The 26,829-nt window shown below is 46.2% G+C and overlaps 1 protein-coding gene across 1 annotated transcript in view; it reads right to left on the reverse strand.

The window, feature by feature from the left end:
• Positions 1-7,151: 7,151 nt before the first annotated feature.
• dtwd2 (DTW domain containing 2) overlaps positions 7,152-26,829 on the reverse strand; it is a 160,296-nt gene continuing 140,618 nt past the window's right edge. Inside the window, exons 5-6 of the mRNA XM_033017477.1 lie at positions 9,997-10,125; positions 7,152-7,507 (exon numbers count right to left, since the gene is read on the reverse strand). Coding sequence (XP_032873368.1) covers positions 7,346-7,507; positions 9,997-10,125 — 291 coding nt within the window. The 3' untranslated portion in view covers positions 7,152-7,345. The remainder of the gene's footprint in view (positions 7,508-9,996; positions 10,126-26,829) is intronic.

Raw genomic sequence — 26,829 nt, forward strand, 5'->3', positions numbered from 1 at the left:
GCCACCTCCCCAGCCACTCCTGGGAGGGGGGTGACGAGACGTTGTGGACCCCTACAGCTTCTCCAGCTGCGGACCATTGACTTTCCTTGGTCGTACTACTCCCCCGGCTGCCTCCAAGCTGCGGCACCCAAACACCACTGGGTTCTGCAGCACTTCCTCCATGGTTAACCGCGCTGCAGCCCCTATTCTCCACATACACTATCCTGCACAACCCTCTCTCCTCTGAGCCCTGCTGGTCTCTCCGTGGTACCTCCTCTGAGAGCCGCTTTCCCCTCCAGATGCCCCTATCTCCGTCATGTTTTCACCGCCCCTGCTCTCCCCCCCCCCCACCCCCAACCTCCCCTTGCCCAATGCTGCATGGCCGGTCCCCGGCAGAGACCTCTGTACCCTTGCTCCCACACCACAATGAGTTCTGAAACCATCACGATGTCGAGATCACCTTCCATCGCCTCTGCCCCTGGGCCTATTTCTCTGGCAAGGAGTCCTCACCCCGCAATGAAGACCCTTTCTCACATCTCCAACCCTTCTCCTCTTCCTGGACTCCACCTGCTGGCCTTCTACCCTCTTGGGAGCTTTTCATGTCTAACTGCTGCTTTGACATCAACCTTCCCGATTTCTCCACTCCCCCTACACATTCCAATCTCACCCCCACCAAACACGCAGTCCTCCCCTCACTCAGTACCCATGTGCAGATGTGGCATCGACGGACGAGAAGCCAAAGCAAAGAAGTCGAAGCCAAAGAACCGAAAGGAAACGAGGCCGAAATGCCAAAATATCGAAAGAGTACGAAGACGAAACGCCAACTAACCGAAAGGATGGGACGCCTAAATGCAAACTAACTGAAATGGCGGGACGCCTAAAAGCCAACAAACTGAAAAGCTGCGTCGCCTAAAAGCAAACTCACCGAATGGCCGCTCTGTCGAAACGCCACCTACCCGAAAGGTGTCGTCGCCTACAAGCCAACGAACCGACTCCCGCTCAACAGAAACGTCCAATAACGGGGAAGGGTAGTGGGATATATCTCCGCTTTTTTCACTTCTTCGTTAGTTCAGGGGTTTTTATTTTTTCTCTTTCGTGTCTTTTTTGAAATTCTTTCTTTTCTTTTTCTTTTCTTCTTCCTTTCCCTTTTATCCTTTTTTATTTTTTCCGATATAGTTATTAGTTTATAAAATGTTAAAATTGAAGCTGTACGAAATTGTATAACCGTTATGTTGATTACTTTCTCCTTGTACAATTGCTTCTAATAAAATTAATATTTAGTAAAAAAAAGAGAAGTCGAATAACGGACATGACGTTGCCGTGGGGCGGGACTTGTCAGCGATTGGTCCAGACCCCAGTGTCCACCCTCCGCGGGCTGTGGGTCGGGTGGAGCAGAGGTGTGGGACAATGTTCATCCCTCTACAGTGATGTGATGTAAGCAGGGGTCTGGACCCAATCGCTGACAAGTCCCGCCCCCCGGCAACGTCATGTCCGTTATTAGACTTTTCTGTTGAGCGGCAGTCAGTTCATTGGCTTGTAGGCGACGCCCCCTTTTGAGTAGGTGGCGTTTCGACAGAGCGGCCATTCGGTGAGTTTGCTTTTAGGCGACGCAGCTTTTTGGTTAGTTGGCTTTTATGCGTCCCGCCCTTTCGGTTAGTTGCCGTTTCGTTTTCGTACTCTTTCGGTTTTTTGGCGTTTCGGCCTCGTTTCCATTCGGTTCTTGTAGATCAGTGCATGCTCCTTTAACATAGTGACCTCACCACTACTAACCACTCCCCATTGTCTCCTGTATAATTGTAGCTTCCCCACCTCCAGCTCGCTCTCTAGTTCCAGTGATGACCACGGACAGCTAGGGCATAATGTGTGTAGTGCCTTTAATAAAGATACTTAGTAAAAAACTTTGTGTGTCGAGTAAGTCCTTTTACATGGTGTCAGCGCGGTAGACTTGCGTCTCCTGTTAATCGGCTTTATTTTATTATTTGTTTATCCCAGTTGTGTCCCCACCTCAACATTTTACTATGGCTAACTCGTGTCGTCGTCCCGACAAGCTAGTTTTTGACGCGGACATTGTGCACCGCTGGACTGTCTTCCAGCGCGACTATGAACACTACATCGCGATCGCTCATCCTGGTGCCACTCCTGCGGTACAGGCTCACCTACTCCTCAACCTGGCTGGTCCGGAGGCAATGGAACATTATGCATCGTTCGAGTTCGCCCCTCCGGAAGACCGCTACGACCCGGTATGTCTCATAGCCAAATTCACTACCCTATGCGATATACCCACTAATAACATTATTGAGCGTTTCAAGTTCTTCACAAGGCGTCAGGTTCCAGGTGAGCACATTGAAGCTTTCATTGCCTCTTTGCGACATATGGCTTGGCGGTGCCGCCTTGAAGCGATTACACCGGACGAAATGATCAGGGACGTCCTGGCCAACGGTCTCCTAAACTCTAAGCTGCGTGAAGAGCTACTGATGAAGCCTGATCTATCGCTAAAGGATGCCATGCATTCCGCTCGCATGGCCTCTGCTGTTGGCTCCGTATCTCAACCGGTGTCCCAGGACATCAATTTCACCGGTACCGCTGGCCGCCGTCGGATCAATAGCCCGCCACGCCGGTTCACCCCCTCTGCACCCGCTAAGGTCACCCCTCGTCGCTGCCCCAATTGTAATTTCTCTTCACACCAGTTCAACGTTTGCCCAGCGCAGGGTAAAACTTGTAATTCCTGCGGGAAGCTGAACCATTTTTCTGCAGCTTGTCGATCGTGTGGGAAACCTGTCCCTGCTCCTAGAAGGAGTCTAAACAACCTTGCGGACTGTGATAGCGCGCCTGGTTCCCAGTACCAGCTTGAACTCCCTGATTATGATACGAGTTCCTCCCATGGTGATTCAACTGTGTTTTCGCTTTTGGGTGCACCTGCATTGATAACAGATCCTTCCGTGCATGTTACTGTCAATGGACACTCCTTCCCTGCGAAGGTCGATACTGGTGCTTTTGCCAATGTTATGTCTGTTAGCCTCTTTAAGCAGATAAGCTCGGGGGAGAGGGTGACTCCCGATGACTCCCGCCTTCATGCCTATGGGGGAGGTATTCTGGTCGCCGTGGGGAAGGCCACGGTTATCTGTACAGTTCTCGAGACCTCTCGGCCCCTCACTTTTCTCCTGCTGGAATCTGAAAACGTCACCCTGCTGGGCGCCCGTGCATGCCAGGACTTTGGTTTGGTCTCTTTCCACCGCGACATCCACCTGGTGCAGGCTCCCATGGACCCCCTGAACGAGTATCCCGACCGTTTTGATGACGTTCTGGGCAAACTGCCCTGTGCCTACAAAATCGTTGTTGACCCGGGGGTCAACCCGGTAATTAGACCGGCCCACCGGGTGTCTTTTGCCATGAAGGGCCGCGTGGAGTCCACACTGCGTGACATGGTGGCCACGGGCATCCTCAAGGAGGTGAGCGCTCCCACCCTGTGGGTCTCCACCATGGTCGTCGCTGCCAAGAAGGATGCGAGCGAGATCAGGATCTGCATCAACCCAAAAGACCTGAACCTTGCTATCCAACGCCCGCACTACCCCATGCGGACGGTGGAGGACGTCGCTGCACAGGTTGGTCCGGCCACAGTCTTCTCGGTCCTAGATGCCAAGAGCTCCTTTTGGCAGATCCCTCTGGATGAACGTTCCTCCTTCCTGACTACCTTTAGCACACCTTTCGGCAGGTTCCGTTTTCTCCGCATGCCTTTTGGGATCAACTCAGCTAGCGAGGTTTTCCAGCGCACCATGGAACAGCTGTTTGCCGGGTTGCCGTGCGCTATCATTGTGGATGACATCCTGGCGTACGGGAGGGACGTCGCTGAGCACGACCTGCACCTCCGCAAAGTCCTGGACAGGGCTCGTGAGATCAATCTCAAACTTAACCCGAAGAAGTGTCGGTTCCGCGTTCAGGAAGTCACTTACGTAGGTCACGTTTTCACGGCCGGGGGACTAAAGCCAGACCCCCAGAAGACGGCAGCGGTCACCGAATTGCCCGCCCCCACCGACGTGCCCGGCCTGCAGCGCTTTCTGGGCATGGTCAACTACCTGGAGAAGTTCATACCCGACCTCAGCGAACTGAGTGCCCCCCTGAGGGAGCTGACCAAGAAGGACAATGCCTGGGTCTGGCTCCCGCACCACCAGTCGGCCTTCGTGGCCCTGAAGTCCAAGCTCGCACGCACCCCGACTTTAAAGTAATTTGACCTGAACAGGCCAATCGTCCTCACCTGCGATGCATCTCGGTTCGGCCTCGGTGCCGCCTGCCTGCAGCTCTATGACAATCGGCAGCTGCCTGTTTCCTACGCCTGTCGCACCATGACCCCTGCTGAGCAGCGCTACGCTCAGATCGAGAAGGAGCTCCTTGCCGTGGTGTTCGCATGCTCCAAATTCAAGGACTACATTCTGGGCAACTCCTTCACTATTGAAACTGACCACCAGCCGCTGGTCTCTATCTTGAACAAGCCTATCCACGCGGCCTCTTCACGTTTGCAGCGAATGATGCTGCAGCTCCAACGTTTCACGTTCGAAATTGTGTACCGCAAGGGCAAGGAAATGTTCGTGGCCGACACATTTTCCCATGCGCCGCTCCCTTCCGTTGCCCGCCATCCATACGAATCGTCTGACCTGATGGTGCTGAACGTTAACATTGTTCCCTCTTGGCAGATGCAGTCCCTGGTCAAACACACTGCCGCTGATCCTGCCCTGCAACAGCTTGAGGGCGTCATCCGCCTTGGCTGGCCTGACCGACGCTCTTCCCTACCGGCTGGTGCCCTACTTCCTGGTTCGGGACAAATTGGTGCTGCACAACGGCGTGGTGGTGAAGGGTCACAAGGTCGTGGTGCCGGCCGCGCTGCGGGATCATTACTTTCAAACCGCCCACAACGGCCACCCCGGCGTGGAAGCCACTTTGTCCCAGGCCCAAGCCCAGTTTTACTGGCCTGGCATGGTTCAGGACATCCGGGACAGGGTCTCCGCCTGTGCTGCCTGCAACAGTCTCCGGCCCCATCAACAGCGCCAACCTCTCATGCAGCAACCGGCTCCCGAGTTGCCGTGGATGGCTGTCGCCACTGACATATTCCAATGGCGTGGCAAACACTTCTTGGTCCTGGTGGACTCCTACTCCAGCTGGTTCGAGGTGGACCAGCTGCCGTCCCTCACGTCTGCTGCCGTCATCGGGAAGCTTCGCCGCCACTTTTCGACCTTTGGTTCCCCGGTGACTCTCCAATCCGACAACGGCAGCCAGTTTACCAGCGCGGAGGTCGGCGCCTTCGCCACCCAATGGAACTTTCGCCACATCACCAGCAGCCCCGAGTACCCGCAAAGCAATGGCCTTGCAGAGCGCGCTGTCCGCAGCGCCAAGGAGCTGCTGGAACATTGTCGGCTTGCTCATTCGGACTTCTACCTTGCCCTCCTCAACCTCCGCAACATTTCCTGGGACCCCGCACTCGGTTCACCTGCCCAGCGCCTCATGTCCCGCACCACTCGACCCCCTCTCCCGGTCTCTCAACAATCCCTAAAATCCGCGGTCCGCAGCCCTGCCGCTGTCACGGAGCGCATCATCGAGAAGGTCATCCAGAAGCGCTCCTTTGACAAATCATCCCGTCTCCTTCCCCGTCTGTTCCCAGGCCAGGTTGTCCGGATGAAGTCCACCTCCGGTCATCACCGGCTGGCCGTTGTCGTTGGCAATGCTGACTCTCCCCGGTCATACCTGGTTGATTACGAGGGAACCGTGTACCGTCGGACACGCCAGCACCTGCTGCTTGTCAACGAGCCTACTCCGCCTCCCGCAGACCCGTTTTCGCCGCCGATCTCTTCCCCACTGCCCGAAACTCCTCCTGCCCCTGTCACTCCTCGCATGCCCCGGACACTGCCCTCTCAGCTCTCTGTGCCCCGCACACACCAGCCTCCTTCTCCTGCCTCACCTGCTGGTGTACCTGTTTCGCCCACCCCTTCTCCTCCTTCCCCTGGGCGCTCTTCTCCCGGATCTCCCATCTCTGTCCCTGCCCCCGTACCTGCAGCTCCTGCGGTTGAAGGGGAAGGCGGGTTGCGCACCCGCTCTGGGCGGTTGGTCAAGCCGCCTGTCCGGTAAGGAGTGTGCGAGTAGTCTGTATCATGATTGTCTAACTGTTCCCTGCTTATGGTCTGATTCTAACGTATGAGCCGTGGTCGCTTTTGTTTCCAAGAGGAAGGATGTAGATCAGTGCATGCTCCTTTAACATAGTGACCTCACCACTACTAACCACTCCCCATTGTCTCCTGTATAATTGTAGCTTCCCCACCTCCAGCTCGCTCTCTAGTTCCAGTGATGACCACGGACAGCTAGGGCATAATGTGTGTAGTGCCTTTAATAAAGATACTTAGTAAAAGACTTTGTGTGTCGAGTAAGTCCTTTTACAGTTCTTTGGCTTCGACTTCTTTGCTTTGGCTTCTCATCCGTTGGCACCACGTCTGGGTACCCTCAGTAGCAAACCCAATAATAGAGTCTAATAAGAAAGGTCCTGACTTCAAACGTCACCTGTAAATTCCCTCCACAGGTGCTGCCTGACCTGCAGAATTCCTCCAGCATTTTGTGTTTTGTTTAAGGATTCCTGCATCTGCCATTTCTTGGGTTGCCAATCGCTGGCAGTGATTGTGATGAAACCTGGGTAAGACCACTTATTCTCATGGCAAAGGGGATCACGGAGTCATAGAGTGATTCAGCCCAACTTGCCTACACCGGCCAACATGTCCCAGCTACACTAGTCCCACCTGCCAGCGTTTGGGCCATATCCCTCCAAACCTGTCCTATCCATGTATCTGTCTAACTGTTTCTTAAACATTGGGATAGTTCCTGCCTCAACTACCTCCTCTTGCAGCCTGTTACATACACCCATCACCCTTTGTGCGAAGTTACCCCTCAGACTCCTAATAATCACCGAGCAGGGTTAAAGACATGCCTGCTGTATTTGCCATTATTCTTGAAGATTGCAGGATTTTTAACCTGGCCACAGAGAATACCATGAAATAGCAAATAATATCCTATGATTTGAGGAACTGAATATTCTTCAACCTCAGCACCAGAACAATGACCCAATTTCAAAAGAAACCCCACTGACTTCAGTAAATAAGACTTTTCATGAATTTTTGCACCTAAATCATGGAAGTACAACAGAAGCAACTCAAGAAACTTACTGCTGGTGAATTTATTAAGACTAAAAATCAAAATAGAAATAAGCAAGGAATTAAACTTTTGCAAACCAATGTCCAGTTCAAATAAAAATGAAGAGATTCAGAGACAGAAAACCACTGTCATAAAGCTCTGCTCATAAAAAATAATGTAATTTTAAAATTATACCCATCACCTATTCTTTGTCTAAACGTTCCATTTTATTAGGTTTATGTTTATTCTTTGGCATCTGTTTTGCGTATAATCCATTCTTAATCAGATGTTCCTTACTGTGATGGACTTGAGCTCCATGCTGAAGTTGGAATGAGCACAATGCTCGAAGGGGACGAAGTATAACCTATTGATATAAAACAATAAGAACACCTGAAATCCCTGTTAACTATTTAATACTAATATTCTAACATTAATATTTTGACATCTGTTAAGATAGTATCAGTTAAGATAGAAACCATGTTCGCCTTGATTAATTGGTAGAGCTGCTGCCTCACAATGCCAGAGACCCAGGTTTGATCCTGACCTCAGGCCCTGTCAGTGTGGAGTCTGCATGGTCTCCCTTTGTCTGCTCAGGTTTCCTCCATGTCCCAGAGATGTGTGGGTTTGTAGGTTAATTGGCCTCTGTAAAAAATGCATCTAGAGTTTAGGGAGTGGATGAGAAAGTGGAAAACATGGGAGCAAAGTGAACGGGTCTGCGTGGACTCGGTGGACCGAAGGGCCTGTTTCCATGAGGTATTATAACTTAAACTAAAACAAGAAAGAAGCTTTGCATGTTTTAAAGCTCTTCATATTCAATGTGGCCACTGATACACTGATAAATATAGCAGCCACTTGGCATGTAACAGGATGTACAAACCACACGAAGATCAACCAATTCACCTGTTTGAATGATTCTCTGGGTATAAAGTTACCAGCACTTGAACCTAAAGATGATCCTATTCCAACTGTGGCATTTATAAAACAGAATAGAATTGCAAGCATTACAGTTATTGCAACTGGATTTATTATTCTATTCATGCCAGTGCTTCTCTCGTGGTATTGCTCAAAGTGAAAGTGACAATGGACCTATGACAATGGAATTTCACTCCACCCTGCCCCTTATATGTGGACACGTACATCACCATCGCATCCATTCATCTGCGGGATTACTTTCAGGAAGATGAAAAGGAATCACAGAGAAATGTCATAGGGTGGTGTATCTGTGTAATTCAATGCCAGATGGCTGTGGAGACCACGTCTTAGGGTATTTTCGAAGTGGAGATTAATATGTTCTTGATTAGTAAGGGCGTCCAAGGTTACAGGGAGAAGGCAGAATGGGATTGAGAGGAAAAGATAGATCAACCATGATTGAATGGTGGAGTGGACTTGATGGGTATAATGGCCTAAAGGGGCTGTCCCACTGCGGCAACCTAATCTGCGAGTTAAGAAGAGTGTTTTCGACCTTCAAGCTCGAGGGCACTCGCCTGGAAAACTTCGAGCTGGATCGACCGTCAGCATTGAAACCGCGAGCTGGATCGACTGACCGCACACACACACACACACACACACAAACACATCGCAAAGGCGAGGGCCAGGGAAAGCGGGGGAGCGCTGTCTGAAATTCACACCCACGATGAAGAGGAAGGTAAAAGACAGCTGCACAGTGTATGATAAGTCCTTTAGAGGGCATGGAGAGGGGGGGTGGAGAGAAGGGGAGAGAGGGGGAGAGAAGGGGAGAAGAAAGAGTGGTCCACTTTTAAGAAGTATAATGAAGTTTAATGGGCTTTGTACCTAACGGTCGGTTTTCCTCGGACCTAAAAACTCCAATGAGCCAATCAAAATGCCGAGTCAGCGAAGGAGATTGCCTACGGCTGTCCTCGACTGCCTGTAACTAAATAGCGACCCCACTCCACTGCACTACGAGTTCAAAAAAACATGCCGACCAATTTTTATTCACGGAAGATCTACATGCTGAAAATTTTTCCACGACCTAGCTGAGGCCGCGAGTATTCGGGAACTTCCCTCGAGCATGAAGGAGAGTTCCAGTGACCTCATGGGACCTCCTAGGATCACGTGTCGACCATGCTGCGAGTTTGAGTAGAGGGCAAACTCTTCTAAACTCGCAGATTAGGTCGCCGCAGTGGGACAGCCCCTTAATTCTGCTCCTACGACTCATTAAAATAGGAAACAAGAGAACAATTAATCTGACATCAATTGTTAGATAAATACTCAAATCCATTATTAGTGAATTGGCAATATGGAACTGTGAAGATCAAAACATGGTTTTACAAAAGGGAAGTGAAGTGTGACAAATCTAAAACTTCATTGAAGATGTAAATAAAAGAACATAGTTTTCCAAAAGGCATAGGATAAGGTGCTACACAAAAGTTTAAAAAATAAAATAAAGAAATGTGACTGGGGGTAATACGTTACCATGGATTGATGATTGGTTAATGGTGAAACAAAAGGAACAGAAATAAATGGATAATTTCCAGTTTGGCAGACTTCTACCAACAGAGAACCACAAGGATCAATATTGTAGTCCCAGCGATTTACAATTTGTCTTCATGACTCAGATGAAAGAACAAAGAGTAATCTCCACAAGTTTACTAATGAATCAAAGGCATTTGAAGGCAATTTCCAATGAATGCAAAGATATTCAAAAGAATAAAGACGGGTGCAAATGGGTGGCAGTGATTATTCATTTTGGTAGGGACAAGATAAACCAAAATATTTATCAGAAATTAGAAACTATTACAACATTATGTGTGGCTGTCCTTGTAGTTCAAATATAATATTAAGTGCAACAAGTGGTTAGGATGATAAATGAGAAGTGACTCTCGAGCGACTTACCTCATGAATGCAATGGTCCTTTTCCACAATTGACAGCGCAAAGGCTGCACACTCCAGTGTAGAGAGACAAGTATTATTTGGCTGCGTTCGAATTATGTACTGGCTTGATAAACTCGTTTTGAGTTGAACCTAAAGACAAATACAATGAAAAAGCTATATTATTAATTTGGAAGCTAATAGTTTCCTGATAAGATCAATCCAATTAATATATAACCGCATTTCACATAAAACATTGCAAGACCCTTAACAGTGGCATTATCAAAATTTGACAAATTTGACTTGATCTGCAGAAAACAAACCAAAATAAACGCACAGGTGAGTTAGATGCCACAGGATACCCAATCTCTGATCTCGTTGCCATGGTATTTCAGTTAAGTTTCTGGTTAAGTTTCTTCCACAATCTCTAACCCAGATGATTATTGATGGGGAATTTGATAAAATACAAATGAAAATCAGGATTTATACCTCTTCTTTGGAGATGGCGTGAAAAGTTAGTCAGTGGAAAGATTTTCAATCCCATCGCACAAGCCTGGAACAAATTTGGTGAAGCAACAGGCGACAGATGATCATGGTAAATAGCTGCTTTTTAGATGAATGAGTTATACAGTAGCATTCCCCAGGATCGGTATTGCGTTATTTGAGCGAGTCTCAGGATGCAAGCCAGAGACACGGGTTCAATCCTGACTGTGGTTGTTGTCCGTAGGGAGTTTGTACGTTCTCCCCGCGACTGCATGGGCTTTCCCCAGGTGCTCCGGTTTCCTCCCACACTCCAAAGACATACAAGTTTATAGTTTAATTGGCTTTGGTAAAGATTGTAAATTGTCCCTAGTGTGTAGGATAGAAAAATAGAAAAAATAGGTGCAGGAGTAGGCCATTCGGCCCTTCGAGCCTGCACCGCCATTCAATATGATCATGGCTGATCATCCAACTCAGTATCCTCAGGATAGTGTTAGTGTACTGGGATCACTGGTCGGCGTGGACCCGGTGGGCCAAAGGGCCTGTTTCGTCCCTAGGTCTCTAATTTCCAAACTCTAAACACTTTCCCAGATCGGTCAAAGGATCTTTAACATGAAGTTTTAACTCCGTATAAAATGGCTGTCCGGTCTGATGAGAATTTTCAGCATTTTCTGCTTTTATTTCGGTTCTTCTTCTTATTCTTATTCTGGCCATTTTTTATCTGTAATTTTTCACTTTGTTGGATCAAGTCAAGAGAGTTTATTGTCATGTGTCCTTGACAGGACAATAAAATTCTTGCTTTGCTTCAGCATAACAGAACATAGTAGGCATTGACTACAAAACAGATCAGTGTGTCCATATAACATTATATACGTAAATACACACATGAATAAATAAACTGATAAAATGCAAATAACAGATAATGGGCTATTAATGTTCAGAGTTTTGTCCGAGCCAAGTTTAATAGCCTGATGTCTGTGGGGAAGTAGCTATTCCTGAACCTGGTTCAGTACTTGGATAGGTGCAGTACTTGAAAAAATGGCCAGAATAAGACCCCAAATCTTGGACTACAGGCAGGATGACATATGGTTCCATGATCTTTGGTGTAACCGAAGCTTAATGTGGTCTCCTAATGTGGTGTAACAAATGGCAGAATCCTGGCATATGTGATATCCAGGGTTGCAGGAGGAGGCTGGAACGAAGGACCAGGCAGCATGTCTGGCTGAAGGTGGCTGCAAAAGTTTGGCTTTATCTCTTGAACCTGTGGGTGGAGCTTCACTATCATTTCTAAATTACCTTCTAAATAAAATATCCAATGTTAAGAGACTGAGAAGTATCGGTGATACTTTTCTCACATAAACATTTTAGATTCGAGTTGTGATATTTCCACAACAACATTTTAGAATCCAATCCCCAAAATGGTTAATGCATCAAATAGCCTTAGCCTTTTAGATACATGCACAACAGCATAAAAACACCTATACAACTTAAAACATACTGTCACAAAGACATAAATAAATCATATTTTTCTTGAAAGAATGCATAGTGGCAGTAATTCAAAGTGACAGTTTAAGAGCTGTCTGTCTATCAGTTCCTTGGAGAATTTCCAGTCATGGAACCGTTGTAAATGTATGTCACAAAACACTGCCTTTTTGCCAAGTCATGCTGATTAACTGGATCTTCTGCCTTCCTCAGTCAGCATCACATTGCCGACTTTTGTTACATTGAACCCCTCTATTTCATCGGCACATGCAATTCTAAGCGATAGGAAAACCTTGGGCTTGAGTTTCCACAGCAAAAGCAAATCTCATTGGAGCCACACTAAAAAGAGCAGCCAACTTGGAAACTGTCGCCCATTTTATTGCTCATTTGATAATAGACGGATGCTAATTTTGCAAAGAATACCACGGAGCAGCATTTAAAAATGTAATTTAAAAACATAATAATTTTAATAAAAACGACGCCTGCATTTATTTAAACGGTAACTTGCAGAAGATGGCCTATCTATCTATATTACTAAAAGTCTGTTCTTGACCGGTTTTGGCCATCTGGGCGGCGCGACTCTCGTCAGCAGCGGCCTCTGCAGCCCGTCTGTGTTTTTATTATTTTTTGTCTTGTTTTTATGTAGTTTTTATTTTATTTTTTGTTGGGGTGTGTGTGTGGGGGGTGGGGGTGGTGTGGGGGGGGAGGGGGTAACTTTAAAATCTTTCCCCTGCACGGGAGACCCGACCTTTTCTTTGTCAGGTCTCCGTTGTCGTTGGGGCTGCAACGTGGAGCGGCCTCCGACAGGAACGACCTGGGGTTCCAGTTGCGGAGCTGCCGACTACTCACCGTCACGGGGCTGGCCGAGTCCGGAGCGGGTGGAGCGGTGGTGGAGCACTGCTGCCACCCGACCCCCGGAGTTTCGGAGGCTGCAACTGCGGGTTTGGCGGACGTCGGCACCGGGAGCCCGCGGGTCCCTGCTGGGAGACCGCTTTTCGGGGCTACCGCAACGGCGATTTCTCCCGCCCGAGTTGCGGGGTTGAAGAGCACCTGAGCGGGGCCTTACATCATCGCCCCGCGCGGCTTGGAATGGCCGCGGGACTTTGCGAGCGCACGCCATGTGCTCTAACAACAAGACCCGGTGTGCGACCTTGCATCACCCGGCGTGGCTTTAATGGCCGCGGGACAATCGCCATCGCCAGCCGGGGGCTTTGACTTTGACTCTGACTCTGACATCGGGGGGGAGAGTGCAGTGGAGAGATACGTTTTTTTTGCCTTCCATCACAGCGATGTGATGGATGTTTGTGTAAACTGTGTTGTGTCTCGGGTCTTTTTTGTTTTGTAATGTATGGCTGCAGAAACGACATTTCGTTTGGACCTCAAGGGGTCCAAATGACAAATAAATTGAATTGAATTGAATTGAATTTCCGAGAGAACGCCGCGACCTACGGCCATCATTTTTGGCCACCTCGCTCAGAGCCCCCCTCCGCCGCATGTGTGCCGAGGATTTTTCCCATCGATTAAAAATGACAGAGATATTAATGTTTTTACAAAATTCCCCATTCTCTCTGCTGCCCCCGCTGGCGGCAGGGGGGAGGGACTATAAAACCAGGAAGTGGTGTGCCTCACTCACTCTTCAAGATGGAGGAAGGCAGAGGGTCACGTTTCTCTGAGCTGTGAATAACACTGAACACATGTCTACTCAAATGTAAGTGTCCTTAGTGGTTCTAAAATACTTGCAGAATGTGTCTATTGGTTCTAAAGCTTGCAAAACGTGTCTCTATTGGTTCTAAAGCTTGCAAAACATGTTTATTGGTTCTAAAGCTTGTAAAAACATGTCTATTGGTTCTAAAGCTTGCAAAAAATGTCTATTGGTTCTAAAGCTGGCAAAAAAATGTATTGGTTCTAAAGCTTGCAAAAAAAATGTCTATTGGTTCTAAAGCTTGCAAAAATTGTCTCTATTGGTTCTAAAGCTTGCAAAAAGTGTCTCTATTGGTTCTAAAGCTTGCAAAAAAATGACTATTGGTTCTAAAGCTTGCAAAAAGTGTCTATTGGTTCTAAAGCTTGCAAAAATGACTATTGGTTCTAAAGCTTGCAAAAAAATGTCTATTGGTTCTAAAATGCATGCCAAAAAATGTCTATTGGTTCTAAAGCTTGCAAAAAAATGTCTATTGGTTCTAAAGCTTGCAAAAAAGTCTATTGGTTCTAAAATGGTTCATACTAGCGCTCCAGAAGCCCCCCCCCCCCCTCCCCCTCCTCCTCCTCCCCCCTCCTGTTTGGCTTGGCTTGGGTGTGTCTTGAAATTGAAAGGCACTACTTACTGCAAATGATGGCATGAAGTTGAAAGGCACTACTTACTGCAAATGGTGGCTTGGGAGCTTTGGCTTGAAGTTGAAAGGCACTATTACTGCAAATGGTGGCTTGGTTGCTTTGGCTTGAAGTTGAAAGGCACTACTTACTGCAAATGGTGGAATGTAGTTGAAAGGCACTACTTACTGCAAATGGTGGATTGGTTGCTTTGGCTTGAAGTTGAAAGGCACTACTTACTGCAAATGGTGGCTTTGGTGTGGCTTGAAGTTGAAAGGCACTACTTACAGCAAATGGTGGATTGGTTGCTTTGGCTTGAAGTTGAAAGACACCACTTACTGCAAATGGTGGCATTAAGTTGAAAGGCACTACTTACTGCAAATGGTGGCTTGGGTGTGGCTTGAAGTTGAAAGGCATTACTTACTGCAAATGTTGGATTGGTTGCTTTGAATTGAAGTTGAAAGGCACTACTTCCTGCAAATGATGGCTTGGGTGTGGCTTGAAGTTGAAAGGCACTACTTACTGCAAATGGGGAGCGTGGGTGCATTGGCCTGAAGTTGAAAGGCACTACTTACTGCAAATGGTGGCTTGTATGCTTTGGCTTGAAGTTGAAAGGCACTACTTACTGCTAATGGTGGCATGTAGTTGAAAGGCACTACTTACTGCAAATGGTGGATTGGTTGCTTTGGCTTGAAGTTGAAAGGCATTACTTACTGCAAATGGTGGCATGAAGTTGAAAGGCACTACTTACTGCAAATGGTGGCTTGGGTGTGGCTTGATGTTGAAAGACACCACTTACTGCAAATGATGGCTTGGGTGTGGCTTGGGGTTGAAAGACACCACTTACTGCTAATGGTGGCTTGTGAGTTTTGAAGTTGAAAGGCACTACCTGCAAATGATGGCTTGGGTGTGGCTTGAAGTTGAAAGACACCACTTACTGCAAATGATGGCATGAAGTTGAAAGGCACTACTTACTGCAAATGGTGGCTTGGGAGCTTTGTAGTTGAAAGGCACTACTTCCTGCAAATGATGGCTTGGGTGTGGCTTGAAGTTGAAAGACACCACTTACTGCAAATGGTGGCATGAAGTTGAAAGGGTCTACTTACTGCAAATGGTGGCTTGGGTGCATTGGCTTGCAGTTAAAAGGCACTACTGCAAATGCACTTACTTCCCGTTTGCACTGTATATTGATTTTAGATAAAACGCTACCACTTACGGCTGTGATTTTTGGCCATCTTACTCAGTCCCCCTCCGCTGAGCAGGTGCAGAGAATTCTTCCCATCAATGAAAAATATGTGTTATTAGTTTTTTTTTAAATGTTGAGAATCTCTCTCCTGTCAATCACTTCATGAAAGCCACACCTTTTCCAGTGGGGGGGGGGGAGGGGGGGTTATAAAACCCGGAAATGTGGGTGTGGCTCAGTCTCTGCAAGATGGAGGAGGGAGAGGTCATGACTCGCTGTCTTTAGTGACTTTGCACCCTACTTCAAATGGTATGAAACTGCACTTGAATTTGGTGGCCTTATACCCTGCTTGAAGGATTAGCTGTGAGTCAACTAACAGCCCACCAACCGTGAGTGAGTTGCCAGCACAACAGGCTTGATTGACTGAGACGCCAGCCCAAGAATCCATTTGGCGCACAATTTGCATACTAGCCCTCTGGAAACCAGTCCCTTCTGCCCATAACACCCATACTAGCGCTCCAGAGAGCCCCCCCCCCCCCAACTGGCCACCAATATTAGAATTGATGGAGAGGTGGAATATTGCGTTGGATGACCAGCCCTCCTGTGTGATGCTGGGACCCAACGGGTCCCACTTAGTCTAGTTTTAAATAGAAAGCAGTTTTATCACCGTTCTTACTCATCATCATCGAGTACTAATTTGAAATACTGAATCATTACTTGTTAAAAAATCTATAGCCATATGAATATAGAGTGCCCACCATAATGTTTGGGACAATAACCCATCATTTATTTATTGGCCTCTGTACTCCACAATTTGAGATTTGTAATAGAAAAGATCTCATGTGGCTAAAGTCCACATTGTCAGGTTTTAATAAAGACCATTTTTGTACATTTTGATTTCACCATGTAGAAATTACAGCAGTGTTTATACATAGTCCCCCCATTTCAGGGCACCATAATGTTTAGGACACAGCAATGTCATGGAAATGAAAGCAGTCATGTTTAGTATTTTGTTGCATATCCTTTGCATGCAATGACTGCTTGATGTCTGCGATTCTTGGACCTTACCAGTTGCTGGGTGTCTTCTCTGGTGATGCTCTTCCAGACCTGTATTGCAGCCATCTTTAGCTTATGCTTGTTTTGGGGGCTAGTCCCCTTCAGTTTTCTCTTCAGCATATAAAAGGCATGTTCATTTGGGTTCAGATCAGGTGATACACTGGGCCACTCACAAATTTACCATTTTTTAGCCTTGAAAAACACCTTTGTTGCGTTAGCAGTATGTTTGGGATCATTGTCTTACTGTAGAATGAACTGCCGGTCAATGTTTAGAGGCATTTGTTTGAACTTGAGCAGATAGGATGTGTCTATACACTTCAGAATGCATTATGCATCAGCAGTTGTATCATCAATGTAGATAAGTGAGCCAGTACCTTCAGCAGCCATACACCCCCACCACCATGTTTCACAGATGAGGTGGTATGCTTTGGATCTTGGGCAGTTCCTTCTCTCCCCCATACTTTGCTCTTGCCATCACTCTGATATAAGTTAATCTTCATCTCATCTATCCACAAGACCCTTTTCCAGAACTGTGGTTGCTCTTTTAAGTACTTCTTGGCAAACTGTAACCTGCCCATCCTATTTTTGCGGCTAACTAGTGGTTTTCATCTTGCAGTGTAGCCTCTGTATTTCTGTTCATGAATTCTTCTGCGGACCGTGGTCATTGACAAATCAACACCTGAATCCTGAAGAATGTTTCTGATCTGTTGTACAGGTGTTTGGGGATTATTATAGAGAGAATTCTTCTGCCATCAGTTGTGGAGGTCTTCCTTGGCCTGCCAGTCCCTTTGCGATTAGTAAGCTCACCAATGATTTATTTCTTAATGATGTTTCAAACAGTTGATTTTGGTAAGCCTAAGGTTTGGCTGATGTTTCTAACAGTTGTATTCTTGTTTCTCAGTCTCATAATGGCTTCTTTGACTTTCATTGGCACAACTTTGGTCCTCGTGTTAATAAACAGCAATAAAAGTTTCCAAAGGTGCAGGAAAGACTGGAGGAAAGACTCGGTGCTGAGAGCTCTCTTATACCTGCATTAAGGAGGCAATTAAACACACTTGAGCAATTACAAAGACCTGTGAAGCCATGTGTCCCAAACATTATGGTGCCCTGAAAGTCAAAAGTCAAAGTCAAAGTCAAAGTAGCCTTTATTGTCATTCAGACCTTTCGGTCAGAACAAAATTTTGTTGGATTGCAGCCATACATAAAATAAAAATGACAAACACAATAAACACAAATTTAACATCCACCACAGTGAGTTCACCAGGCACCTCCTCACTGTGATGGAAGGCAAAAATCTTAAAGTCCTTGTCTCTTCCCTCCTTGTTCTCCCCCTGTTCCGAGGCGATCCACGCTTCGGATGTTGTGAAACCGCCGGGTGATGGTAAGTAAGTCCCGCGGCTGAATCCAAGCGCAGAGAACCGGCTAGTTCAAACTCCGTGGCACGGGGTGGTCGAAGCTGCCGCCCTCCAGTCCAGCGGACGAATCTGTTGTCGCGGGAGCTTCGGAAAAACAGGTCACCAACCTGTGACCTGTGAGCTCCCGATGTGGTCGTCCACCGGGCCCGCGGCCAAACCTCCGAGATCGGGTCGCTGCTGCCGCCGGAACGCCACAACTCCGATGTCGGGTCGCCGCCGCCATTGCCGCCGGAACGCCACAGCTCCGATGTCGGGTCGCCGCTGCCGCTGCTGCCGGAACACTACAGCTCCGATGTCGGGTCGCCTCTGCCGCTGCCGCCGGAACGCTACAGCTCCGATGTCGGGTCGCCGTTGCCGCCGGAACGCTATAGCTCCGATGTCGGGTCGCCGTTGCCGCCGGAACGCAACAGCCCCGATGTCGGGTCGCCGCTGCCGCTGCCGCCGGAACGCTACAGCCCCGATTTCGGGTCGCCGCTGCTGCTGCCGCCGGAACGCTATAGCTCCGATGTCGGGTCGCCGCTGCCGCCGGAACGCTACAGCCCCGATGTCGGGTCGCCGCTGCCGCTGCCGCCGGAACGCTATAGCTCCGATGTCGGGTCGCCGCTGCCGCCGGAATGCCACAGCTCCGATGTCGGGTCGCCGCTGCCGCTGGAACGCTGCCCCAGCTCCGAGGCCGTCAGCTCCGCTATTCGGCCTCGTCGCAGACGGAGACGGACAACAAGAGAAGTCGCATCCCCCCGAAGGAAGAGACCAAAAACACGTTTCTCCCACCCACCCACACACATATACACAACATAATAAAATAAAACCAAAAATTAACTAAAACAGGACAAAATAACAAACAAAAAAAGAAAAAACAAACGGACTGCAGGCGAGCCGCAGCTGCCAAGGCAGCGCCGCCATCTTGGATATATGGGGGGGACTATGTATAAGCACAGCTGTAATTTCTGCATGGTGAAACCAAAATGTAAATATATGGCCTTTTATAAAATCTGACAATGTGCACATTAACCACGTGTGAATTTTTCTATTACAAATCCCAAATTGTAGAGTACAGAGGCAAATATATAAACGATGGGTCTTTGTCCCAAACATTATGGAGGGCGCTGTAAAAGTCAGATTTTTTTGCAAATTGAAAAGAAATTAACAAGGCCATGGCTCTTTCAAGCCCTGCAAACAAGCACAATTTTTGGAAACTAACTCCCACCAGATCAATGTTTTCTAAGCTGGCACAAAAGGTTGCAAAAAGTCAATACGCTCTAGAAAGTAATTTGTGGCTTAAAATTGAGCAGTCTTTCACACTGGTAAAACAGATTTATCAGAAAAATGCAAACAATCTTGTTGGATGCGGGATCTGAACATTTGATTCTCCAGATACTTGTAGTAGCAGATCAGTTTTATAAAGAATGGAATTTCTAACCCCTACTTACAAACACTAATGATTTCAGAAAATTGTCGAGGAGGGAACCAAGCATAAGGTCTCCCTTGACAGGGTTTGACTTTTCTTTAGGTTAGGTCTGAATCAGAGTACAATGAAGGAAGGTCTAAGAAAATGAAGTAAGTTGGCCACCAGACCCATCTTGGATTTTATTATGCATTCAAAGAATGACTGCCAATGTAAAACATGATTCCATATCAACCATCTTTACATGAAACAGATTTTCACTAAAAGGGCTTTCTCACGGTGCGACCTGACGCAAGACTAAACAAGAGTTTAACATCGTGGGAACCTCCTGCGATAACAGTACGGCATTTGTGGACCACCGAGGACCTCCGTGGCGCTAACGGCAGGTAGTCGTGTAACTTTGTACGGTCGGGAAAAAATTCAAACATTTTTGAATTTCTCCAAGAGTGACTTGAGCACTTTTTGGTGAGCGTTGCAACATTGTATGAACGCAGATGCCAGTGCGATATCCGTGCGATATCCGTAATGACTCTTGCGGGTACCGTGGGAACTCCTGCGAACGGTAAACCCGGAAGCTTGACAGAGGGGACATAAGGTGAGTAAAAAAGGTGGTCTCAATATCGCCAATGGACCATGTGTCCATCGAGGACGTCCCACCTAATTGTCATTGTTTGAGAATCTTTTTCACAGTAAGACTTGCAGAGATGACTCTCAGAAAAGCGCAAAGAAAGGGGTCAAAGAAAGTCAGAAAGTTTTTAGCCATGCAGGTAAATGAGGAGGAGACTCAGCAAGAGAGACAGGTGGAGATGCCAGAGATACCACTGCCTGTGGGCTCTTTGGAGCAGGGAGAGGGTGATCAAGGTGGATTTGAGATTGCCTCCCCAGTAGCTGTTGCCTCCCCAATAGCCTCAGCAGACGATAACATAAAGGTAAGAAGGCAGAAGGTAAGGCCATATAACTTGAACAGGGAACAAGAGGGGGAACTGGTGGAGTGGTACCAATGCAATGAGATTCTCTATGACAAATCCAGAGAGGATTATAGAAATAGGGAGAGAAAGCGCAACCTGCTGGAGACGAAGGCTGCGGAGTATCCCGGGTGCTCATGTGAGTATCTATAACAATATATTTGTTTATGTACAGGAGAACAATTTAATGTTATCCATGATTTAAAAACATACAATGCTACAGATGTAAAAGTGCTGTTTTTGCAGTTACCTTTAATTTATCTTATAAGTCTGTCTGTTCCCTGCAGCTGCAATGTAAAAGTAGTGGCAGACAGCTTTTATACACTCTTTGTTTGAAGTAGGAATCATGTCTCTAAGAGCCATAAAATAAATTATGCACGAGTTACCTTTCAAACGCTGCAGTGAGACCATTTTCAACTTGTTCGCACTACTTCTCCAAGCACCTAGTGTTACTTCTCCTGTGTCACTGTCCACTATGTCACCGCCCTGGATGGATGTTGCTGATCCAGCAGCTGCACCTCTCATTCGGATCAGGTTGTGCAGAACACATGCTGCATATACTATACTCTCCACATTCTTGGGCCTCTGCTCCATTGTCTTGAGCAAGCATCTAAATCTGTTTGCCAAGATGCCAAAATAATTTTCTACTACCCTCCTGGCCCTTGACAGCCTGTAATTGAAGATCCTCTGTTCCCTAGTTAGATTCCTCTGTGGATATGGCTTCATAATCCAGGGCCGTAATGCAAAGGCTTCATCAGCAACCATCGCATATGGGATGTCCGGACTGTCTTCTCCTAACATAGGTTCTGGATCAGGCATGCCTGCTGTTCCACCTTCCATTTTCTTTCCAAGCCAGGTTTCTTTCCAAATCCGGCCATCACCAACACTTCCAGGTGTGCCCACATCCACATACAGGAAGTTGTAGTTATAATCAACCACCGCCATGAGTACAATTGAGTGGAATTTCTTGTAATTGAAATAATTTGAGCCACCTCCGGGTGGTTTACGAATTGCCACATGCTTGCCATCCGAAGCCCCACATGTGTGAGCAAAGTCCCACCTGTTTTCAAACCCCAGTGCAACTCTCTTCCACGCATCTGGTATACTGGGGCATTCCATCACTTCAGCTGAATAAAATTGGATGATCCCCTCACAGGTTTCTCGGAAAATACCACAGATGCTGTTGGTGGCGACAAGAAAGTTGTAAGATAGACTTTTATAAGAATCGCCTGAGGCCAAGTAGCGGAGGGTGATTGCTATGCGCAACCCTGGTTCCAGTGCCTTTCTCATTACAGTGTCAGTCTTCTTCAGCAGAGGTCCCAAATTATTCTTTAACTCATTAAAGAGCTCGGGTGAAATTCTGACAAAGTTTTTGAATGCACTTTTATCCTCTTCGCACAGCACATTAAGCAGTTGCTCATATTGTCCAAATTGAGGTCTCCGTTGAAACATGGGCTTAACCCAGTGAGACTTCCTCTTAATTCTCTTTTTAATTAATCTCACCCTTCTGCCTTCACGCAAGCGTTTTCGATGCACATGTTGCGCTAATGCATACAGCGCGTCAATGAAAATAACAACCAGCCTGTACGGTCTAAGAGTAAACCTAGCAATTATAGACCTATTAGTTTGACGTCAGTGGTGGGCAAATTAATGGAAAGAATACTTAGAGATAATATATATAAGCATCTGGATAAACAGGGTCTGATTAGGAACAGTCAACATGGATTTGTGCCTGGAAGGTCATGTTTAACTAATCTTCTTGAATTTTTTGAAGATGTTACTCGGGAAATTGATGAGGGTAAAGCAGTGGATGTTGTGTATATGGACTTCAGTAAGGCCTTTGACAAGGTTCCTCATGGAAGGTTGGTTAAGAAGGTTCAATGGTTGGGTATTAATGGTGGAGTAGCAAGATGGATTCAGCAGTGGCTGAATGGGAGATGCCAGAGAGTAATGGTGGATGGTTGTTTGTCAGGTTGGAGGCCAGTGACGAGTGGGGTGCCACAGGGATCTGTGTTGGGTCCACTGTTGTTTGTCATGTACATCAATGATCTGGACGATGGTGTGGTAAATTGGATTAGTAAGTATGCAGATGATACTAAGATAGGTGGGGTTGCGGGTAATGAAGAAGAGTTTCAAAGTCTACAGAGAGATTTATGCCAGTTGGAAGAGTGGGCTGAAAGATGGCAGATGGAGTTTAATGCTGATAAGTGTGAGGTGCTACATCTTGGCAGGACAAATCAAAATAGGACGTACATGGTAAATGGTAGGGAATTGAAGAATGTAGGTGAACAGAGGGATCTGGGAATAACTGTGCACAGTTCCATGAAAGTGGAATCTCATGTAGATAGGGTGGTAAAGAAAGCTTTTGGTGTGCTGGCCTTTATAAATCAGAGCATTGAGTATAGAAGTTGGGATGTAATGTTAAAATTGTACAAGGCATTGGTGAGGCCAATTCTGGAGTATGGTGTACAATTTTGGTCGCCTAATTATAGGAAGGATGTCAACAAAATAGAGAGAGTACAGAGGAGATTTACTAGAATGTTGCCTGGGTTTCAGCAACTAAGTTACAGAGAAAGGTTAAACAAGTAACATGAGGGGGAACTTCTTTACTCAGAGAGTGGTAGCTGTGTGGAATGAGCTTCCAGTGAAGGTGGTGGAGGCAGGTTCGTTTTTATCATTTAAAAATAAATTGGATAGTTATATGGATGGGAAAGGAATGGAGGGTTATGGTCTGAGCGCAGGTATATGGGACTAGGGGAGATTATGTGTTCGGCACGGACTAGAGGGGTCGAGATGGCTTGTTTCCGTGCTGTAATTGTTATATGGTTATATGGTACTCGAACCAACTTTGTATAGGCATGTCTGCAAATGAGCCAATTCTACGAACGGAGGATATTTATATAGTGTGTGAAAAAAAGTGACATCATTTGTGCCACGTGATTAACTACACTACAGTCCACGATGTTCATTCACGATTAACGGGAAAGATCGGGAGACGGACAAGTCACTCGCACAAATGACAGAATTGCCGAGTACCGTGGGAACTCTTTATCTACCCCCCGTTATATCGTGCGGAACTCGTGCTGGACCACGACCACTTCACTCTGGTGACATCTTGCGTCAGGTCGCACCGTGAGAACCGGCCATTATTTTCCATAAGAGTCAACCTTTTGACAATGTTAATATCCCTGGCAGCAGATATGGAAGCATTAGGTCTTATTTCACTCACTTTTACAGAGCTTGTTAAAATTTCCTATTTCCTCAATTTTTGACAATGATATTGCAAAAATATAAAGTCAGTACTGGATTGCAGCTTTACTATAACAAACAATCATAGTCAACATTTTCACATCAGTAATCTTCCAAATTGTCAATTTTAAAATGTATTTATATTTACAGCAGCAATAAGTCACAGATATACAAGTTTGGGCTATTCCTGTAACAAATCATTAACTTATATGATTTCATTTCAGTTCAGAAGACTAAGTGAGGAAAGCAATCAGTCTCAGTTCTACACTTGAATCAATTATGTTAATCAGAGATCACTGAATAACAAAAAAGTAATTAATTGTCTGAATCCCTATTGGAGAAATGCAAATCTTTACTCAAAGAATTTCAGAAATCTTTGATAGCAATTGATGCCTGGATTTGGTCGGATGCACATGAGAACAAATTCAATCTGTGAATTAAAATACTTTTGTTATCAGAATATATCCAAAAAAGCCAATACAAATATTTTAAAATGCCCTATTTTTTCTGTTCCTTCCCAAATTCATGCAATTGGTGCAAATAAGACTCAGGATGTGGGATCTTGGAGAAGGCTGTTGTGATGCTTAAACAATTAATTTACAATTAATCCATTTCCAATACAATCAAACAAAACTCAATTACAATAGATCGAGCAAAGGGGAAGATATAGTGCAATGCTAATACCCAGCATTGTAGCACACAAGTTCCTGAGGAAAAAGTCCAATTTCCACAATGCGGTAGGGATGAACCCGACAGTACCATAGCTTATCAGAAGCCTGAGAGAGGGGAAGAAGCTGTTCCTTACTTTGGTGTTGCATGCCCAGTTAGATCTCAACACCCGGCTTGACATCTAACTATTCCTTTGGTTTATGTTTCATTCGAAAGAAGAAGAGTTTGGTGGTGCTTGCTTTCAAGCTTCTGTATCTTCTGCCTGAGGGATGAGCGCGATGGGACATGTCATTGATTATGTTTGCTGCGTTTCTGAGGCGGCGTGAAGTGTAGATGGAATCAATGGTCAGGAGTCTGGATTGTGAGATGAACTGAGCTACATCCACAACTCTCTGCCATTTCTTGTCATTAGAGTTCACAGCATAATCCGATACATTTCTATTTTTAATGCTCCAATGATGACAAGATCGGTGACTCTGTATTTTTTTGGGAAGCAGTGAAATTGAAGCCTGCTTTGCTGTACAACACAATGATGGCTCATCCTTAAGATTGAATCCTTAATTTCACCCCATATCCTTTGATGCATAAAGCCTTCTGAAATATTTTCAATGACTTGCTCTCCACAAGTTTCACCTCATTTGAGTTATATGAGCAAATGGAGCTATGCAGATGCAGCAGACACAGAATGTGAATGTGGAACATCTGTACAATCCATGCCACACCTACTAAGATGCCCACTTCTTGGTGAATAACACATCTACGAACTTTTTATAGGGGGACAATCGAGAGCACATTAACCAACGGCATCACTTCCTGGTTCGGGAGCTGCAAGGCGTACGAACGGCACCAACTTGACAGGATTGTGAAGACCGCCAGCAGGATTATTGGTGCTCCACTCCCTTTCTTGCTGGACATATACAGGAAGAGATGTATCAACAGAGCCATCTCCATCATCAAAGACTCCTACCACCCATCGCATCACATATTCTCCATCCTGCCATCTGGGAAGAGGTACAGGAGCATTAGTTGCAAAACCAGCAGGATGCTCCTCAGCTTCTTCCCGCAGGCTATAAGACTGATAAACGGACTTAGCCCCCTGCCAAAGTATCGCGCACCAACCATCAACCTGGACACACTGCAGCAGCTGTCGATCGGAACGCCTGTTGATGTTTAGTAGAGAGTAGAGTGTTTAATTTAATTTGTTCATGATATATGTTTTTTATTTCTAGTTATTTGTTGTTATTTGTACTGCACACTGAATGGACACTGGTTGAGCAACGTTTTTTTGTTTCCTCTGGGTATGTGAGTACTCAGGAAAATGACAATAAAGATATACTGATACTGATACTGATAATGCTGCCTGGAAGGTCTAGCGGTGGCAAACGAGAAGGCCGTCCACTGTGCAAGAGCTTGGCCGAACATTTGAAACATAGATGATGGACACAAAAGAAGAAGACCTCATCTGAGTCCTAAATATCTTAACCCTGACACAAAGACTCCAGGTCTTAAATCCTACAGCCAGAAAGACCATCCTCCTTGTATCAGCATGTTGTGCCCTACCAGAATCTTGTAATTTTCAATAAGGTCTGGTATCATTCTTCAATATTCTAGTGTACTTCAGCCTAGTTGAACAAATCTCCCCGCATGCAGTCCCAACATTCGAGACTGTGAACCTTTGTTACACTCCTTTTATGGCAAGTGTATCTGTTCTTAAATAAAGAGACCAAAACTTTTGATGTGGCCTCAGAGGTCCTGAATAATTGAAGTAGGTTATCCTCAATGCTGCACTCAAAAGCTCTTGCTAAAAAGGCTAATGTACTATTTGCTTTCTTCACTGTATGCTGTGAATTCTGATTTGAGATAAATTGATGACATTAGCCTTAACAATACCAAACGACTTGCCATCCTACTCAGAGCATCCTCATTATCTGTGAGAAAACAGTTGGATTTCCACAGTATAGATATTCACATTATGCTGCATTGGCCATGCATTTGTTCACTTCATCAACATGTCTAATTTACCTTGAAGCTTCTTTGCCTTCTTCTCATGGCTCACAATTTCATCCAATTGCATGTGTTGACAAACGTCAAAATATTACACCTGATTATGATGATATTTCACTATGAAGGGAATGGCTGATGCTCAACTCCTAATCCCTGCAATATACTAGTAATCTTAAGGGCTTGTCCCACTTAGGCGATTTTTCAGCGGACTGTCAAGTTCGCGGCACTCGCCTGAAAAACCTGGAACTGGAATGGCGACTGTCAGAGTGGAACACACACATGCAAACACATCGCAAAGGCAGGGGCCAGGGAAAGCGCTGTCTGAAATTCACACGGTGCAAAGCCAAGGTGATACAGACACACACCGCTATGAACAGGAAGGTTAAGACGGCTAGCACAGTGTAAGGTAAGTCCTTTAAAAGAGGGAGGAGGCAGGGCGGGGAGAAGGGTAGAAAAGGGGTGAGAAGGAGTGGAGACACTTTTAAGAAGCCAGACAACTTTTAATAAGCCAGAGATACACAGCTGTATAGTTTATCGGGCATTTAAATTACCGGTCGGTTATCCTTGGTTCTGAAAACTCGTGCTTACGTTTTTTTCCCCCAATGAGCCTATGAAAATGCCCGGTCAGCAAAGGCGATTAAC

This window comes from Amblyraja radiata, chromosome 3, assembly GCF_010909765.2.
Source record: "Amblyraja radiata isolate CabotCenter1 chromosome 3, sAmbRad1.1.pri, whole genome shotgun sequence".
Classification (NCBI taxonomy): Eukaryota; Metazoa; Chordata; class Chondrichthyes; order Rajiformes; family Rajidae; genus Amblyraja; species Amblyraja radiata.